The sequence below is a fragment of the Mustela putorius genome, unplaced genomic scaffold, assembly GCF_011764305.1.
Source record: "Mustela putorius furo isolate JIRA1106 unplaced genomic scaffold, ASM1176430v1.1 tig00000281_pilon_pilon_pilon, whole genome shotgun sequence".
Classification (NCBI taxonomy): Eukaryota; Metazoa; Chordata; class Mammalia; order Carnivora; family Mustelidae; genus Mustela; species Mustela putorius.
This window is the reverse complement of record NW_025421343.1, coordinates 19,621,044-19,640,343: the sequence shown is the minus strand read 5'-3', so window position 1 is coordinate 19,640,343 and position 19,300 is coordinate 19,621,044. Positions and strand designations below refer to the sequence as shown.

General features: G+C 38.8%; 1 protein-coding gene across 5 annotated transcripts in view; it reads left to right on the top strand.

The window, feature by feature from the left end:
- Positions 1-943: 943 nt before the first annotated feature.
- EML4 (EMAP like 4) overlaps positions 944-19,300 on the top strand; it is a 156,323-nt gene continuing 137,966 nt past the window's right edge. For all 5 annotated transcript variants that reach the window (XM_004770921.3, XM_004770920.3, XM_004770919.3 and 2 more), the window contains exon 1: positions 944-1,247. In XM_004770921.3, coding sequence (XP_004770978.1) covers positions 1,223-1,247 — 25 coding nt within the window. In that variant the 5' untranslated portion in view covers positions 944-1,222. The remainder of the gene's footprint in view (positions 1,248-19,300) is intronic.

Here is a 19,300-nt window from a genome sequence, read left to right as displayed (position 1 = left end):
CCCTTTAGAAGGAGGGAGAATAGGGGTAAGTGGGGGAGGGAGGACGAAGATGAAGTTAGTGTTTATATGTAATGTTTTGGTTACAAGTCCCGTCCTTCCATCTGCAAATGGGCAAAGTTGAGTCCCAAATAAGTTTAGTGACTTGACGCTCATCTACGTAGTCACATGGAATTGGGCTGAGAGCTCAGCCTTACTTCATTAAAACTCTACGTTATAGCTCACTAATAGGCAATCTAATTATATGCCCTATAAGAGATTGCTTTACATCTCTGGTGGAAAGAACACCAGGGGGAGTAAAGAAGCCTGAGTTCTAGCTCTGCTTCTACCAGGCTCCATGACCTTGGGCAGGTCAGGTCCTTTCTAAGGTTGTGTTCTCCGTGAAGAGGAGGCAAGATGAACTCTTGGGTCTTGCCCAGCACTAACATTCCTTGCTTCCAGTCTGTTTTGAGTTCTGAGGCTATGGCAGTGGTGGCCTTTAGTTAGGAAGACTCACCCCCATATATCCTCTACGAGGGTAGAGGGAGACCCGGGGAAAAGGGAGTCCTCTCACTTGGTTGCCTCTGTGTGTCCTTGTAGGACACAGGCGGTGACCATCTTCTATTGGGGGGCGGGGTAGATTCTGGACTTGGGTTCCAATGGGACTCTGCAGGCTTCCTAGGGGCTATGAGAGAGAATCCCTCGACGCTCCTAAGGATCTCAGGCCAGACGCCAACCCTCATCACGACCGGTTCCTCACCAGCTTCAAAAACCAAACCCCCAGGCCCTCGGCCGAACTACTGCGCAAGCGCAGCCACCAGTCCGGCTCGAGGCCGCCGGATCCCGAAGCCCAAGCAAGGTGAGAGGGAAGGGTCGGCAAGCCCCCGCCTCCATGTTGTCACGTGGGAGGCGGAGTCGGAAGCGTGACGGCGTGCGCGGGGGCGGTGCTACCGCTGCGCGCGGGCGCGGGGGCGGGGCGCGGCGCGGCGTTCGCGGCTGCTGCCTGGGAGGGAGGCCGGGCAGGCGGCGGAGCGGCGCGGCTCTGTACCTGACGGGGAAGTGGCCCGGGCGGCTGTGACTGACTGCCCCGGGTCAGACGGACGGTCGGATCACAGAGGCGGGGGGTAGGAACCGAGCCGGGCGATTTCGAGAGCGAGCGCGTCAGGCTCAGCGTCGGCCACTCTGTCGGTCCGCTGAATGAAGTGCCCGCCCCGCTGAGCCCGGAGCCCGGCGCTTTCCCCGCAAGATGGACGGTTTCGCCGGCAGCCTCGGTGAGTACGGCTGGGGAGCCCTCCGTATTCTCCGCGGGGTGGGAGCCTTGTTCTCTCCACATACAGCCCAGGCCCTGCTCTCCACCCTGCCCCTGGGGATGGTAGTAGTTCCACTGCACATGTTCCCCTCGAGGCTGCCGCCCCTCTGCTGGCTCCAGTGGATTCAGAACCCCTCCCCCCATGCCCAGTCCTCGGCAAGACCCTCCCTTCCTCCCAGCGTCCCCTTCAGTGCAGGGCCCTCCTTCCCGCAAAGTGGAAACCCCCTCTCTCAGAGAGGCCCCCCTACTAGCTGGTACATCCCTTTCCATACACTCACGGCTCCCCCCACAGACCTACCTTCACGGTTGGGGCACCCGTTTCTGAAACCTTGACCCCTTCAGGGCACAACATTCCTCCCCCTTTCCACATACTGAGCTCTCTTTGAGAGTAGGGGCACCCCTTACCCACGCAGAGGGTCTCTTTATAGGGTAGGAACCCCCACTCCCTCTTTAGAAAGAGGGCACCCCCCGCCCGTCTTCACTTTAAATTTGGAGACTTCTTTTAAGTGTATCTCAACGTGTCTGACAACTTCCCTTCTCTCCTTCCACTTCTCTGAACATTTTGCGGTGGTGGAGAGAACTAGAAGCGCCGAAGCATCATTTGCTTAACACAGGAATAGAAGAGGTGTATCTGTGTTGGGGGACCCTCTTTATAAAAGAAGAGCGAAAGCAGAAGTATTCTGTGGCTCTTCGAGCATGCTGGGGAGAAGTAATTCTGCCCAGTGGATCCATTGGAAAGGGGGCCTCTGTCAGGGAAAGAAAGGATTCTCCATTTTTGGAGTATGTTGTCTTTGTGGAATGGAAGAGGTTATTAAGTAGGCTTCAGTATCCTTTCAGTGCTCCTTTTCAGCAGAATAAAAGTAGTGTATTTTGTAACTGGCGAAGGGAACCAGAACAAGAGGCTGGTACTCAGCGCCCTATAATCAGTGTCTGGAATTACTGTTCTTTGAGGCTATTGGAATCTGGTTACTCTAAAGATTGAGCTCAACTGTTATGACGGTGAGAGAAGCAGTTTCTGCTGTGGCTGATTCTGCAGTTAGGGGATAACCTGTTGCTGGATTTGTATTTTCAGTAGTTTACATGGAGGTAGTTGGTATTCAGACACCTTTCTTGGTAATAAATCCCTGGTTGATTAATGTTCACGGATCAGTGCATGATCTGGCCATAGGCCACCCATTATTCAGCCATATTGGGATTAGGTGAATTTTTAAAAATCTGAAGTCAAAAAGTTAGTTGAAGAGCAATGGACCCATTGTAGGTATTAAATAGTAAAAACTATAGTTTTGGCTCTGACCCTCTGTGGGAAGAAAAGAAAAACACACATTAGAGAGCTTTGAGAGTGGAAATCCTAAAATAGGAGACAACAGAGTGTTACTCTTTCCTCCCAAGGGCACCTGTTGTCCATTATCTAACCTTTGATGTCTTCTAATTCCTTACATAGGTTGTTTCATTCTTGGCTCCTTTTAAAGAGGCATCAGGTTTTTTTTTTTTTTTACTGCTTTTCTTTTTCTTCTTCTTGCCTCATGCCTGTATTTATTTGCTAATCACAGTGGACTGAAAGACTTGTCCTATATGTTTCCACAAAGAGGTGATCATATATTAGGGCAGAAACTTAGTATATTGGGAGACGCGAGACTGAGTTACTACATTGTTGGATCCTCAGCATTTAGGAATGGTGGGAGCACTACTCAAAGTAGAAATCAGCTTTTCTTTCCTGTTGATTCCACGGACTTCTGGAAGGCTTACCAAGGCTTCATTTTCTCTAAGTGTTTTGAGAGAACCTTTAAAACCACCAATTGGTGGGACGTTAGTTTATTTTGAAATAGTAGATACACCTTATTAAATGACTTTGTCCCTTTTTATTCAGTTCACGAGGCGACTGATAGCAATTGAAAGATGAAGATGAATTGCTGAGGGGGGTCCGCTTTTCATAAAGAGTGTTATAGCTGACCCTAACATTCGGGGTTTTTGTTTGTTTGTTTGTATTCATTTGATGGCATCCTTGAGTGGGTAAGACTTTCCTTTAGATAAGGTAGGTGTTCATCAGCTGCAAGGGAGATGCCTGTTTCTAAAGAGAGGAACCTGTGTCAGCAGAGAGGGAAAGAAATGGTTCCTGGTAGTATTTCTGGAGCTGCTTCTGATGAAGACAGTTTTCAGCAGGAGCTCTGTGCTTTCTCTTTCTGTCCCCCTTGTAAGAGTAAAACTAGGCCCCATCTTAATCGAAACCTCTAAGGGGTGGGGGAGGGGAAACGCTGGTATATTTTACTGGTAGTCTTTAAACAGCTTTACTTAGCTTTTGCCAGATTGCTTATTTCTGTTCCCTGCAGTTCATTAGTTTTAGAGCTTAAAGTTACACTGATCTTTATTTTGTCATAAGAGAGCTATGGATGTAAAGGCAAGCACTTGTATTCTAGAAGGTTTTTAAAAAATTTTTTTTTAACGAAGCAAGAATTTAAAATATGTGAAGTTCATCTGGGGTCACAAGTATTGAAAGCATTTATTTATTCTCAAGGAAGTATACATGTGTATCTCCTTTTGTATATCAGGTGGGTTCTTGAAAAAAATGTGAGGAAACTTAATTTATATAAGCAGAAAAGTTAAGTGCTTTATAAACAGAATGATTCTAGAGATGCTGATTGAGGGAATTTTATGCCGGATCATTTTGTAAAGTGGAAAACTTAAAATTCTAACTGTATCCTTGATTAGGGAGTGTTGGATAAGGAAAACACTATGCATTTTATAAGATGTCTAAATTAAAGTTTCGTGTATTGGATTTTGAAATCATTGAGAGCAATGTTAGGTGATTGGTTATGTTCTGTGTGCCACATTGAAATTATATACCTGTTGTATTACTTTTGTTTTACATAAAAACATCTAAAGGATGCTTTTAATCTCTGCCGCTGATTAATTTTAGGCAGGTTGGCTGGCAGGTGCTTGTACTGTGGAATTTCCCTTAGGCATAGTATCTTTTAGTTCACAGATTATGGTAATTTAAAAAGGCAGCGCTTTGGAAACATTTAAAAAAAAAAATTTGTGGGAGAGTACCCTAAACAGTCAGTCTTCATAGCCTGCCTTCAGATCGCTGCACACGCGTGCACGCGCGTGCACACACACACACACACATTTCATCCTTAGTCTTTTTACCATCTCTTTTTCATAATAAAGGTTTTAACTTTGAGACATTTGTCTTGAAATTAGCCTAGAGGTTAGTCAGTGCTTATACTTTAGAGAAAGCATACAGTTAACAATATCAGTGTTAACTTCTGCTCCAAAGGTTATTTAAAAAATGAAACTCGAAAATAAAATTTGTAATGAATGAATTGTAGGGTTATTATCTATAAGAAATCTAACATTTTGGTCCAGGGTATATGAACAAACAAAATGGAAGTGGTGTACTTCCATTTGGGAAATATTTTAAGAAAATAATATTTCTTAAAAGATTTATTTTAAAGGGTGGGGAAAGAGGGAGAAGATTTTTCAGGTTCACTTCCTGTTGAGTACTAGACTGGTCAGGGACGTTGGGCTTGATTCCACAACCCATGAGATTCTGACTGGAGGTGAATAAAACCAAGAGTTGGACACCAAACCAACTGAGCCACCAGGTGTTCCAAGAAAAGTCTTTTTTTTTTTTTTTTAAGATTTTATTTATTTGACAGAGAGAGTGAGAGAGGGGGAACATCAGTAGGGGGAGAGAGAGGGAAAGAATCGGGCTTCTCACTGAGCCCCTAGGGAGCCAGATCCAGGTCTCCATCCCAGGACTCTGGGATCATGAGCAGAGCAAAGGCAGATACTTAAGGACTGAGCCACCAATCCTCCCTGAGAACAGTCTTTTTTTTTTTTTTTTTTTAAAGAGATTTTATTTACTTATTTTACAGAGATCACAAGTAGGCAGAGAGGTAGGCAGAGAGAGGTGAAGAAGGAGGCTCCCCGCCAAGCAGAGAGCCTGATGGAGGACTTGATCCCAGGACCCTGGGATCATGACCCGAGCCAAAGGCAGAGGCTTTTAACCCACTGAGCCACCCAGGCACCGGAGAACAGTCTTTTTAACATCCCAATATCAGAACTATGATTTCTCATCTCATACTCTTTTCTTCTTTCTCTCTTTCTTTCTTTCTTAAGATTTATTCATTTGAGAGAGACAGAAAGAGCACAGAGGGAGAGTGAGAAGCTGACTCTCAGCTGAGCAGGAAGCCCCATGTGGGACTCAATCCCAGGATCCTGGGATCGTGGCCTGAGCCCAAGGCGGATACTCAACCATCTAAGCCACCCAGGCGCCCCTCTCATATACTTTCTTAAAGAAACAATGCAGTATATGTTTTTTAAGTATTAATCTAGTCTTAAGCATTCTTTATTCACATGAAAATGTTTCTCATACAGTATTATTTAGGTAATTTTTTCTTTTAATTTATTAGTAGTTTCTTTGAAGGGCTTAAGATAGGTTTCAGTTATACAACCAGACATGAGAAGTAACTCTTTTTTTTTTTTTTTTAAAGATTTTATTTATTTATTTGACAGAGAGAGAGATCACAAATAGGCAGAGAGACAGACAGAGAGAGAGATGAGGAGAAGCAGGCTCCCTGCTGAGTAGAGAGCCCAATGCGGGACTCGATCCCAGGCCCCTGGGATCATGACCTGAGCCAAAGGCAGAGGCCTAACCCACCGAGCCACCCAGGCGCCCCATGAGAAGTAACTCTTATGTGGTTACTACAACATCTATGACATGAATTAGAGTATTTTTTTAGCATGTATATGGATTAGTACCTACTTTGTGACCAGTACTGTGCTTGGTTCTTAAGGGAAGGACAAATATAAGACATGCTTCTTGTCCTTTAGGAATTTACTGTCTGGTTTTAAATAGATATCCAGAGATGTTTAAGCATAAATGAAGTACGAGAAATGGGACTAGTGGAGAGAAACACCATTTAGAACCCTGTGCTATGTATAAAGCATGTAGCTTATGAGAGGGAACATTTGGAGATTGCTAAATTTACCTCTGAAGAGCCTGGCTTTTTAAAATAATGAAATAGTTTACTTAGCAAACTTATGTTTAAGTAACATGTGGGAAAAGTACTGTCTTAACTTTATGCATAGGAGTCCATTTCTATAACATGTGAAACTTCAATATTCATAAGAAATTTGGGAAGAACATTTTGATTTTGAAATAGATTCTAAGGCTTTTAATAAGTTTGTAATCTACTTCTTTGACTATTACCTCAGTATGGGAGATTCCAGGTAATTAGTATATTTCTGTGTCTGTGTCTGATCTCTTGTCCTGTAGTTTTAGCTCTCTCTAAGGCCTTAATCTGCATGTTTCAAGCTTTATCTCATTTAATCTTTACACTAAGCTTGGGAGAGAAGGAATTGTTCTTCTATAGATGAAGAACATAAGGTTCAGAGAGTTTGATTTTTTTTTTTTTAAGACTTTCTGAATCCAGAGTTTTCTTTCTGCTTTCTTCTTTTTTTGATGGGAGGCCTGATTTGTTAGATTTGTAGCCAGTGAAAAACAATACAAAAGAAGAAAGAAAGAAAAATGATCTTTTCTGTAGCTCATCTGTATGCATGTTAACATGTTGGTATATTTTTTAGTCTTTTTCTGTGCCTAATTTTTTACATAGTTAAAATCATACACTGTAGTTAAAACGTTGTATTCTAGTTGTTGTTTTGGATGCCAATCTTTTTTTTTTCCATTTGAACTCACATTTTGTGATGGTGTTCAGTGTTCTTTTCCGTACCTACTACTGACTCTTCATGATCCATTCATAAACCTAACGTATCTGAATCTGAACTCTTCTCTAAATCAGCTGTTTTTCCTTATTTTCCACTGTCTGTTTCATCCAGCCTTGAAACATCAGAACCATGTTTGATTCCTTCCCATTTTTGCCTATCACTTAAGCATCTCTTCTTGGACTTTTCAGTTCTTGTTACCTTTCTCATCCCTTAATTTCCTTTTCTGCCATTATAGTTCAAATACTTATTATTTCATTTTTGGATTATTGCATACCGTAAGGAATTTCCGCCTAATTTATTTTATATGGGGGTGGGTGTGGCCTTCAGGTTAATATTCCTAAAGTGGCACTTTGAGTATGCCATTCCTTCTTTCAGCTTCATTGACTTGACTGAATTCAAACACCTTAGCCTTGTTTTCAGGGTCCTCCATTATCTCCTTCTTTACAAGTTCTGGCCAAAATGACCTGTTTCTTGTTCCCCACGTGTTGTTGGCATTTTCTCATCCTTGTGACTATTCTCAGTACCCTTTAAGGCCCAACTCAAGTATTGTTGCCTTTCTAAACACCCTTCCTTATTTGTTCCCTTTCATTCCCAGCCCAAAGTATTGAACTTTTAACCTAAGAGGATTCCTAGGGCACCTGTCACAGAATCTTTCTTCTTATAAGGTAGAAATAATTATGACAGGTCTTAAAAATATTATTAGTCTTATTTCTCCCACCAAATTGTAAACTCATTGAAGGCTGACTCTCTAATGTGTCTTTAAAATCTCACAGCACAACATTGGAGATTTTATGGTCCAGTAAAATTTGGGGACAAAAATAGGAGACCAGTATATAATCAACAACTTATAACCTTCCCTTTCACCATTGTTTCATAAAAGAAAGAGCTTTGAAGATTAAATAATTACTGTACACAATCTGTGAAGAGTCCTTTAAAAAAATCACTCATAATGTTCTTATTTTTCTCTTTTTACCTGGAATGAGTGAAAACTGTCCCAGACTTTGTTGGGAATGTGGTAAAGAATTCCATGCCAGGTTCTAGGGTAGTGTTTTTCAAATGTCGGCCTTATGCATGACTTATTATTATGAATTTAGAAATTATTTGGGGTCAAGATCAACATAAAAAGGGAAAGAAGGATTATTAAGTTTCAGTGTGCTTCACATGATACTGCTTCAAGAAACTTTTAATTTCAGTTCCATATGTTTGCCTTAGGTTGCAGTGTAAAGTTTATTTCTTACTGTGGATTGCAGTCAGGTGAAATACACACTCTTAGTGGCTGATCCCAATCCTTGAGAAACTAGGTGGGAAGGTTGACATCCACAGGAAAAGTGGATGAACAGTCAGAAATAGTTAAATTGTGTGCTCTGTTTTTGAAGGATCTGAATATAATGATTGGAATATAGTTAATAGCAGTACAAATATATTGATAGTTTTAGAATCAGTATAATTTAGACGAACTCAGTATGTAGAAGTATAGTTTCGTAAAACTGGTAGGGTAGGGTATATTTTTTACTTTGTGAAAGTGTTGTTCTTTTGTTTGTTTGTTTGTTTTTGTTTTTACTTTTTAGCTTTCCTGATGAAGCTGTCTTGTGTCTTAACTGGTTCTTCACCTCATTAACTATTTGAAATCTATCCAGTCTTTAAGGCATGGCTCAGTACATTTGTTTTTTCTGGAAGCTCTGCCTGATTATTCTAGTCTTGTACTCAAACCATTGTATTGTGGTGCTCCTAAAGTAGAGGAGGCCGAGTGCTTACACCTGAGGGATCTGGGAGTATAGCCAAAAGTTGGAGTCTGTTTAACTTAAAAATTCATATGATTATTTTGCAACCATTCTAGTAAGGAATGGTCCAGATAGGAATCATTGATAGATACTGAATCTAGGGATATTTTGATGAGGAACAGGTTGTTAGCATAGTCTTAAATATCTCCCCATATATTGCTCTTTAGTTTCAAAGAGGTAAAAAGAAGAAAGAAAGAAGGAAAGAAAGAAAAGTAACCTTATAAAGTGATGAAATCAGATACCTTGAGTATATGATCAAAATAAATAGCACTAGTGGACATTGTGTGCTTCTGAATGTAATGCCCTGAGAAGAACATATCATTTGTGTAGTACTCCAGCCGGGAATGGGTAACCTGAATCTAGTAATGAGGGAACATTGACTTGGGGAACATCCTATTTTTTTTTTAAATGGTGGGAAGACTATCTTTTTTTTTCTTTTTTTTTTTTTTAATAAATGTTAATGTTATAAAGACACAGGCTGTGGAATATTCCAGATTAGGGGAGAATAGAGAGACATGACAACTACTTGATGTGATCCTAGACTGTATCTTATATTAGAAAGGAAAATGCTATTAGAGGGTAGTATTGGATTATTTGGCAAAATTAGAATATGGATGTAGATTGGATAAAAGTGTTGCATCAGTGTTAAATTTACTGAAGATGATAACTATCCTTAGGTTATGTGAGGGAATATTTTTCTTAGGAAAAACACTGAAGTTTTTTAGAGATAAAGGGCCATGGTATATATGTTACTCTCAAATGGTTCAGAAAAAATGATGTAATGTGTACGTGTACATACATATTTGTATGCATATGTACTTAGCTGTGTATATGTATATACATATAGGGAGGAGGAATATACGTATAGGAGGGAGGCTGCTCATGGGCAAGTAAAGCAAATGAGTAAATTGTTAACAATAGGTGAATTTGGTAAAAGCTGTATGGGTATTTTTTTATACTATTCTTGTTCTTACAGCTTTCTGTAAGTTTGAGATTATTTTTAAAAAATCATGAACTTTGCATTAAACTCCATAATGTAGCTTTTTAAAAGTAAAGAAATGGCTCCTCTCTCTGACAATTTCAGGCAAACTCATGGATAAAACTGTAGCTTAAGAATATGTTCCATGTATACCATGTGGTTTCCTTTTATCCCTCGGTCTCAGTTTGAGAAACATGCCTCTGAGCTTGAGCCAGCTGTGGTTCAGATTTAGCCGACAGACATGTTTTGTTTGGCCCTTTTGAGTGTTTTAAAAATTGGGAAATTTTGCATAAAAATCTGGATCTCTGGAATGATCTTTCCCCGGTGGGCTTGCATTCCAGATGATCTATATACTCACTAGGTGTTGTGTGAGATAAGCAGTCTCAGTCCTTACCTTATACCTACCTTGTTTCAGGTATTTATTTGCCTGACCTCTGTAGGCATATGTTTGCAGCCCTTATGTAACCCAAGAGGTAGTGGTGGGGTGTCTGTGTTCTTTGTACCTGTACGATTTGATTTGAGAATTAAGTTGTTGAACTGATTCCCTGTCACCTTCTGCTTCTTTTTTTTTTTTTTTTAAGATTTTATTTATTTATTTGACACAGAGAGAGAGAGATCACAAGTAGGCAGAGAGAGGGGGGGGGGAAGCAGGCTCCTCGCTGAGCAGAGAGCCCAATGCGGGGCTTGATCCCAGGACCCCAAGATCATGACCTGAGCCAAAGGCAGAGCCCCAACCCCCTGAGCGACCCAGGCGCCCCTCCCTGTCACCTTCTAATGTTGTAGTGTGTATATCTGATATACACACTATATGATCTCCAACATATGATCTCCAACATAACCATACTACAACCAAGAAAACAAGGAAATTAATATTGATACCTTATTGCCCATTGAGATTTTGTTAATTGTCTTAATAATGTCTTTGATAGAAAAAAGATCCAGCTCAGAATCAAGTGTTGGATTTAGTTGTCATGTCTCTTAGTCTCCTTCAGTCTGGACTAGTTCCCTAGTCTTTCTTTGGGTTTTATGACCTTGATACAAGATTACAGGCCAGTTGTTTTGTAGAATGTCCCTTAATTTGATGTTTCCTCCTGATTCAGTTCATGTATCCTTCGCACAAATGCCACAGAGGTAGTGTGTTTTGTCTCATTGCATCCTCTTCTGTGGTGCATGACTTTATTTTGTCCCAATACTAGTAATGTCCACTTTGATCATTTTTTCTGTTAGTTGCTTTGAAACTTTGTAAATATTTTGTTCCTCATCGGACTTTCAGTTTATTGATTTATTTATATCTTTATGAACTCAAATATCCTGTTTTTTTTTCAATGGGCTGTTAGCCATTACTATTTATTTTGATGCTCAAATTGGCCCCATTTTGGCTAGAGGATGCCCATCCATGCTAGCTTCTGCATTCTTTTGTTATATTCCCATCATTCTTTGAGGACTTTCTTGCTTTTTGACACAGTGAAATGATTTGGACATACAGTTCAGCCCATAATACATGAATATGTATTTTATATAATTTTAAGTAGGGTTCAGATGAGAGTTTGAATTAAGTCATTTTAAGTTAACATTTTTTTTATGGTTCTTTACTAGTTTATAACTGCATAATACTTTATCTTACACTTAAAAATGGTGTTAAACCAGGGACTAGATCATTAATGTAAATTACTTTGAAGACATATTTTTCAGTGGGAAGTTATTCAAGATTATATTCATTACTTTTCTTTTTCTGTGTTTAAACAATCAGCAGTTATCTTGGGGTAAGGTACCGTTAGGTGCTGTGTGTGTTAGGGAGGTTGGGTAAAAGAAAATATTTAAGCAGCAAAATCAACCATGTTTTTTTCCACTTACAAAATTATGCTCATCTTTCCTTCTCAGCAAGTATAAATATAAACTTTAATGCATTGTATTCCATTATTTGGACATCTGGTTTCCTTAAGCTGTGTATATAGAACATAATTTAACTTATTCTTGATCACCAGTGGTGGTTATTATGAGTGTTGGACACGGTTCTTTTATAACACAGTGATGCCTTCAAGAGCTTTTTGTGTAGGGCTGTTCGCTCCATACACTAAATGACTACGTAATTATAACTGTCTTCCTTGCTGTTGCTTGTCACCTAGTGTCAGTGTGCTTCACCCTTTCCTTTCTCTCTATTTTATCATTTACAAAATCTCACCCATAACATTAGAGTTTATATCTCTTCTTTCATTATTAGACCTTAAATTTGTCCATAATTTCTTTTTTTCTTTTTCAATTTTAAATTTTTTTGTCCATAATTTCTTTTTTTTCAAATTTAATTTTTGTTTTTAAAGATTTATTTATTTGAGAGAGAGACAGACAGAGGGGGGTAGGGAGAGGGAGAAGCAGACTCCCCACTGAGCTGGGAGCCTGACCTGGGGCTCAGTCCCAGGACCAGAGATCATGACCAGAGCCAAAGGGAGATGTTTAACCATCTGAGCAACCCAGGTGCCCCTGTCTGTAATTTCTTTTTTTTTTTTTTAATTATAATTTTTTAAAAAATATTTTATTTATTTATTTGACAGAAAGATCACAAGTGGACAGGGAGGCAGGCAGAGAGAGAGGGGGAAGCAATGTGGGGCTCCATTCCAGGACCCTGGGATCATGACCTGAGGCAAAGGCAGAGGCTTCAACCCACTGAGCTACCCAGCCCCCCCCCCCATAATTTTTTAATATCAGATAGTCAGTCAGATATCTTGATTGTCTTTACAGTGGTTTGTTTAAATCAGCATTTAATCAAGATCCAAACATTGCATTTAGTTGCTGTGTCTCTTCTAAGTCTTTTGATACGTGTATTTCCCTTCCCTTTCCTTTTTGCAATTTGTTGAAAAACCAGAGTTTTTGTTCTGTAGAGTTTAATACAAGTGCTAAGTGTATCATTTGGTGTTTTTTGAAACATGTTTCTTTGTCTTTTGTATATGCTTTAAATTGGAAGTTTTGGATTTTTGTATATTTTATGTATTTCAGTATGTTGCCATTACTTTTTTTATGCTCATATTTTCCCATCATCATTCTGTGGAAGCATCTTCAGATTGACTCCGGAGTCCTGATTCTAGTGGTCTTTGCTGGCTTCCTTGCTTTCTGATGGACTTAAAAAAAAATTTTTTTTAAACACTTCCTGTTGCAGTTTCCGCAGTCAGCAGCTATTTCTCTAAACCTCATTCCTTGAGGCACGAAATGGTACTCTTAAGCTCTAGAGGGACCCATTGTTACTGGATTGGTTACTGTTTCTAGTCTAGTCTTTCTTTTGATTTCCGATTTTAAATCTGTTGTGGTCTGGGAAGCCAGATGATGACGCTCCTTTGATTTACAAGTAAGAATTGGTTTGACTTTCATAAAAAGAGGAATCCGGAGATCAAGGCCTATCTCTATCTAAATTGTATGGTGTAGCATCTACAGGGACAGGATCATACCTAATAAATATCATTAATGTTAGTGATATGTGAGTAACAGGATACCAGATGTGCCTCAGAGGAAGATAATAGATTTCTGAATGAGGACCTTAATAACATGTGTGAGCTTTTTAGTTCCCAAACTTGATGATATATATATGTTTTAAATTATAGACTGCTGATACTCCTCCTATTTTCTTTTGTTAAGATTATCTTTTGTTTTTTGTGGTTTTTTTGGTTTAAGATAAATCTCTGTACTAGTGAGATGTTGGTATATTATGGAGTCAAATTATGCTGTACTTTTCATATTCCATAAGAATGCCCTTTTTCCTTTTTATTATTTTTTTAAGATTTTATTTATTTAACACGAGCGAGAGAAGGAGTATAAGCAGGGGAAGTGGCAGAGGAGAGGGAGAAGCAGGCTTCCTGCTGAGCAGGATGTGGGGCTTGATCCCAGGAACCTGGAATCATGAACTGAGCAAGGCAGCTGGATAATGACTGAGCCACCCAGGCACCCCACTTTTTCCTTTCTAAATTTTTTTTTCAGAGAATGCACTTTTTCTGCCTTTCCAAAATTGATGACTTCCTAAAGTTGAGATGACTTCCTGTTTTAAAACAAAACTAATTAGTGTTGACATCTTACATTTTTTCCTTAAACTGTCTTTTGCTCTTGCACCCTGGTCTTGAGATGACTACCTTATACTAATCTTTAAGTGACCGTAGAATGCTGATGTTTTAAGTGCCACGTCAGAGCAAATGAAAAAATTTGTTTGCAGTTTTCTTTGAGCCATTTGTTCCAGAAAAGTCTCATAACTGAAATCTGTTGATGAGTGAGTTGGAGGTTGTTTTTTTTTTTTTTTTTTTTTTTAAACTTTGAGGGATATCCTGTTTTCAGTTTAGTTGAGGCATAGCCTTTGATTTTTCTTTGACTGTTTTGAGTACCTCTTGGCATTCATTTTATTTCTTTAGTCTCCCCAATTATAATTAGTGTGGGTGTGTTTTTGGCATGAACAATTTCTGAAATTTTATGATCTAGTGTTGTGGATTACTTGAGGTAAATTATTGGGAAACAAAATTTGGGGTAAAGCGAGATGATTGGGAAAGTAATTAACATTTGATTTCTTGAAATTCTTATTTGTGATGAAATTTAATGATTATATGCACATTGAAACACACACTGTGAAACTCCTTATTTTGGTTCATTAGTATATACTATAGTGGCTAAGGGTATGTACGGGTTAGTGTCTCATACATATAGACCACTTATTTTTTTGTGTGTTTGTTTCCTGGTTACAAACACGTTCACTAAGTTCATAGATTTTGATTAGCTTCTTTGGATCACACTTCGGCTAAGTGCATTGGAAAATTGGTGAATGAGACACTTGAAATCCCTGCTCTCATGAAGCTTTTAATTCTATGGGGGATTCAGGAAATATTTACTGAATGCTTGGTATGTGCTCAGCATTCTTCCAGCTATAAACAGAGCCCTTATGGAGCTTATAATATAGTGTAGGCTTTTAAAATACAAAGTAATAAGAATTGTGATTAAGTATGGGAAGCTTTGGAAAAATGGAGGGCTGTCTTAAGCCTCCACCATCCAGCCTTTTTTTGGTTTTTGTTTTTCCAGATGTATGTCTTTGTTCAGGGTGTAAGCAGGAAAATAGAGGTCAGGACACAGTGGCCCTACCAGCTCTTGGAAACTGCTTACAGGAATGATATTTGTTCCCCACTCCCCCCATATACCTGAGAAAATGACAAACAGGAGAGATAACTTTGGTTGCAATTTTCAGCATATACTGCTGTTTTCAGCTCTGCTCTCCCGGTGTCATCCTAATTTAAGACAGTTGAATTCTATGACTTGTGCATGCTCTGTCACCTGTGAAAGCAGCAGTTTTCTAAGATATTTGCTTTTTCCATATCTTTGCTGGAATGTGAGTCCTGTGATTAAGTGTAAAATCTTCTGTATACTTGCTTTTAGGAAATAGTCTGTGATGGACATTTCAAGAAATTTGGTTCATTTAAATAACTTTTTGAAAAGGGGGTAGCAAGGCAAAGGCACTAACATTTATTCAGCTGTGATTTCAGGAACAATGTCAGACACAATACATAAATTAATAACTTTCTAAAGGACCCAAACATCTTAATTTCAGCTTTAAAAATATCCTCAAAAAAATACCCTCAAGTGTAACTCTTCAGTAGATTGAATAAAATGGAACCTGTTATTAAAACCTTTACTTGAGGATGATGATTATAGTAATATCTGTGACAGTTTTTTGGTGACTGAAATTAATTACAGCTCCCAAAATGAAAATCTAATAATCAGCAAATATTTTTTCAGCAATGCCTACATGCCGGGAATTGTTTTCATACTGGGAATATGTCAGTAAACAAAAGAAACAAAAATCAATACTCTATTGGAGTTTTTATTATAGTGAGGGGAGATAGATGATAAGCAGATTTCATTATTCACTGTAGGATATCAATGACTCCTGTGTAAGCATTGATGTCTGCATTGTCAATTATTATTATTATTATTATTTTTTAAAGGTTTTATTTGTTTATTTGACAGAGAGAGGTCACAAGCAGGCAGAGAGAGAGAGAAGGGGAAGCAGGCTCCCTGCCAAGCAGAGAGCCCGATGCGGGGCTCGATCCCAGGACCCTGGGATCATGACCCAAGCTGAAGGCAGAGGCTTAACCCACTGAGCCACCCAGGCACCCCTGCATTGTCAATTATAAGCACACTATCCTTTCTTCATGGAATAGATGGTGATATGACCTGTGTGGGGTTTAGTTGTGTCACATAAGCTTAGAGAAAAGTAATCTTGGGAATGTAAAACGGATTGGTAAAATATTGACAACTGTGCTAATGCTACTTTCTTATCCTACATCTTAGTCACTGCATCTGATTTTATGATAGATTTTGGAAGATATATACTTTCTTAGATGTTCATTCTCAGATTCTTAATTTATATTTTTATTTCATCATTCATACTTAAGATTTTATTATTTTTTTTTTAGTATTTGAACATGTATTCTTTGCAGTTTTAATATTTTTTCTTGTGGAAGAATTTTATTGTATTTATATAAAATTTTTTTTTACCAGGTTAATTACTATACATTTATCTGTTTATCAGCCTAGATTCAGGACTCCTGTTCAATTACTAAGGAGAATTCCCAGGATGCAGCAGAGATCTCCAAACAGCTGTTTGTGGGTGGCAGTGATGGTGGAGGCAAACAGTGGGTTGTGTGATCAGCATGAGGTCATGTCTTTCACCTTGTGGCCCTCTTTCTTTCCGGACTTTAATACCTACTTTGGTACTTAGAGCATTTTGAGCTATTTGCTGTGCTCTGAACAGTTGTTTAATAGTAGCACCTATAAGATGATATTAGATGTTTTGTGGATGAAACAAAGGTATGACTCTGTCATGGCAACAACAAAGAAGTTTTTTCAGTAGTTTGAAAACCACTGATGTGGTTTTAAGTGTTCTGGCCCACTTTAGGCAATTGTTTTAATGTCTAGAAATGAATGTTTTAGCTTTTGATCTTTTCCTATTCTTATTTAACTTCCATATGGCCACCAAATTATTCTTTGAATATATCAACATTTTGTATTTTCCAGCTCAAAACTTTTTATAATTTCCGGTTTCTAGAGATAAACTAATATGGCTTGATATCCAGCCTTCCCCATGATCTGGCTCCAACTTTTCTATGGATCCATTCAGTGTCCCTTTTTTTGCTGTAGGATATTGACAGATTTACCATATACCCTAAGGAAAATGAGGGAATTTGAAAACCAACAGATAAGATAAAGATACATTCCTGTCAGTTGTATGAGAGAGTGTCTTTAGGCACTTGAGAGTAAGGTTTTAAAAATTGTTCTCTTCCCTTGCTTATTAATAGGTTCCTACCTCTCCTCACTGACATTTTGTGTAACCTTGGATAAGCCAGTCTGCTATTTAATCAAGACTTTATTGGACTCCTTCAGAACTGAGTGTACTCTGTTCCTTTGGGAATTTATATGACATTTTTGTTACCAAATAAAATACATTTTTTAAAAGTAATCTCTACTTTTTAAAAAAAAAAGTAATCCCCCCTAGTGTGGGGCTCAAACTCAAAACCCTGAAATCTAGAGTTGCATGCCCTATAGTCTGAGCCAACCAGGTGATTCTAAAATACACTCCTGATAGCAAATTCTCACGGTCATTTTTTAAAAGCATCACAAAATACCCATTATCATATCTTGATTTTAGTGAAAAAGAATAATAGTTTTGTCAGTTTTTATTTATTTATTTATTTATTTATTTTTAAAGAGATAGAGCAAGCTGGGGGAAGAGGCAGAAGGGGAAAGACAGAGAGGGGGAACTTCAAGTTAGGCCCCACACCCAGCACGGAGGCTGATGGAGGCTTGATCTCATGACCCTGAGATCACAACCTGAGCCAAAACCAAGAGTCAGATGCTTAACTGTCATTCTGGTGGCTTGAGATTTTTTTTTTTTAAATCAGCTTTATTGAACTATGCTTTACTATAATAAAATATGCTAATTTCAAGTGCACAGTAGGCCTTGAAATTTTTATGTAGTTGGGTATCCATTGCAATAGTCGAGATACAGAACATTTCCATTACCCCAGAAAGTTTTCTCATACTTCTTTGCAGTAGTACTTTCTACCCCCAGTTACTGGCAACCACCGATCTACTTTCTATCACTGTATTATCTTTTCTAGAATTTTGTCTATCTGTAACCTTACAATCTGTGGTCTTTGGGCTTTTCACTTAGCAAAATGCTTTTGAGATTGTTCCATGTTGTATGTTTCAGTAATTTGTTCCTTTTTATTGCCAAATAACACTTTATTGTATGAATATATCACCAATTAGTCTATCCATTCACCAGATGATGGGCATTTCATTTGTTACCAGTTTTGGGCTATTACGGATAAAGTTGCTATGAACATTTTAAGTATGTATCTCCCCATTGCCCCTGCAACCACAAATCTCCTTTCCACTAATCTACTTTATGGATTTCCATATATGGTTCTCATTTTTTGAAAATTGAGTTGTCTTTGCAGGTATTTTTGTCCAGACTGTGGTGGAACTTTTATTTACTTAACAGTGTCTTTTGAAGAGTGAAAGGTTTTTATTTGTTGAAATCCAACTTATCAGTTTATTTTCATGAAGCTCAATTTATCATTTTTTTCTTTTTTATAATATATGTGCTTTTTTTTTTTTTTTTTTTTTTTTTTTTTTTTTTGGGTCCTATTCCTAAAAAAGTTTTGTTTAATCCAGGGCCACAAAGATTCTAAAAACTCTTTATTTCCTCTACTCATGACACTTCTGACACCAGATGTGTGGGTTCTCCATACCAGGCAGTTCTGACATTAATTGCCTGGCGTTTAGTGCAGATCCTACAGGTTAAGGGTTTAGTTCCACAAGATTGCTTCCCATGTCAGATTCCAGTTGCAAGTTTGGGCCTCAAGTACTTTTCATCAGTTATAAATGGATGATTCCCATGTTGCCCTCCTTGGGTTTAGCAGTTTGCTAGAATGATGCGCAGAACTCAGGAAAACACTTTACTTAGACCATTATTGTTTTTTTTTTTTTTATAAAGATACAACTCAGAACTATTTAAATGGAAGAGATGCATCATACAAGGTATGTGGGAAGAAGTGTGGAGCTCCCCTGCCGTCTCTGGGAGTGTCACCCTCCCAACAATTTGATGTACTCATCAATGTGGAAGCTCTTTGAACCCCATCACTTAGAGTTCTTACATAGAATATATATATATTTTTTAAAGATTTTATTTATTTATTTGACAGGCAGAGATCACAAGTGGGCAGAGAGGCAGGCAGAGAGAGAGGAGGAAGCAGGCTCCCTGCTAAGCAGAGAGTCTGATGTGGGGCTCGATCCCAGGACCCTGGGATCATGACCCGAGCTGAAGGCAGAGGCTTTAACCCACTGAGCCACCCAGGCGCCCCCTTACATAGAATATTTGAATACCATTTAGGTTCATTACATAGGCATGATTGATTAAATCATTGACCAGTGGTGACAGGTCAACCTCCAGGCCTTCTCCCCTCCCCAAAGGTTAAGAGGGAGGGGCTGAAAGTTCCAGCTTTC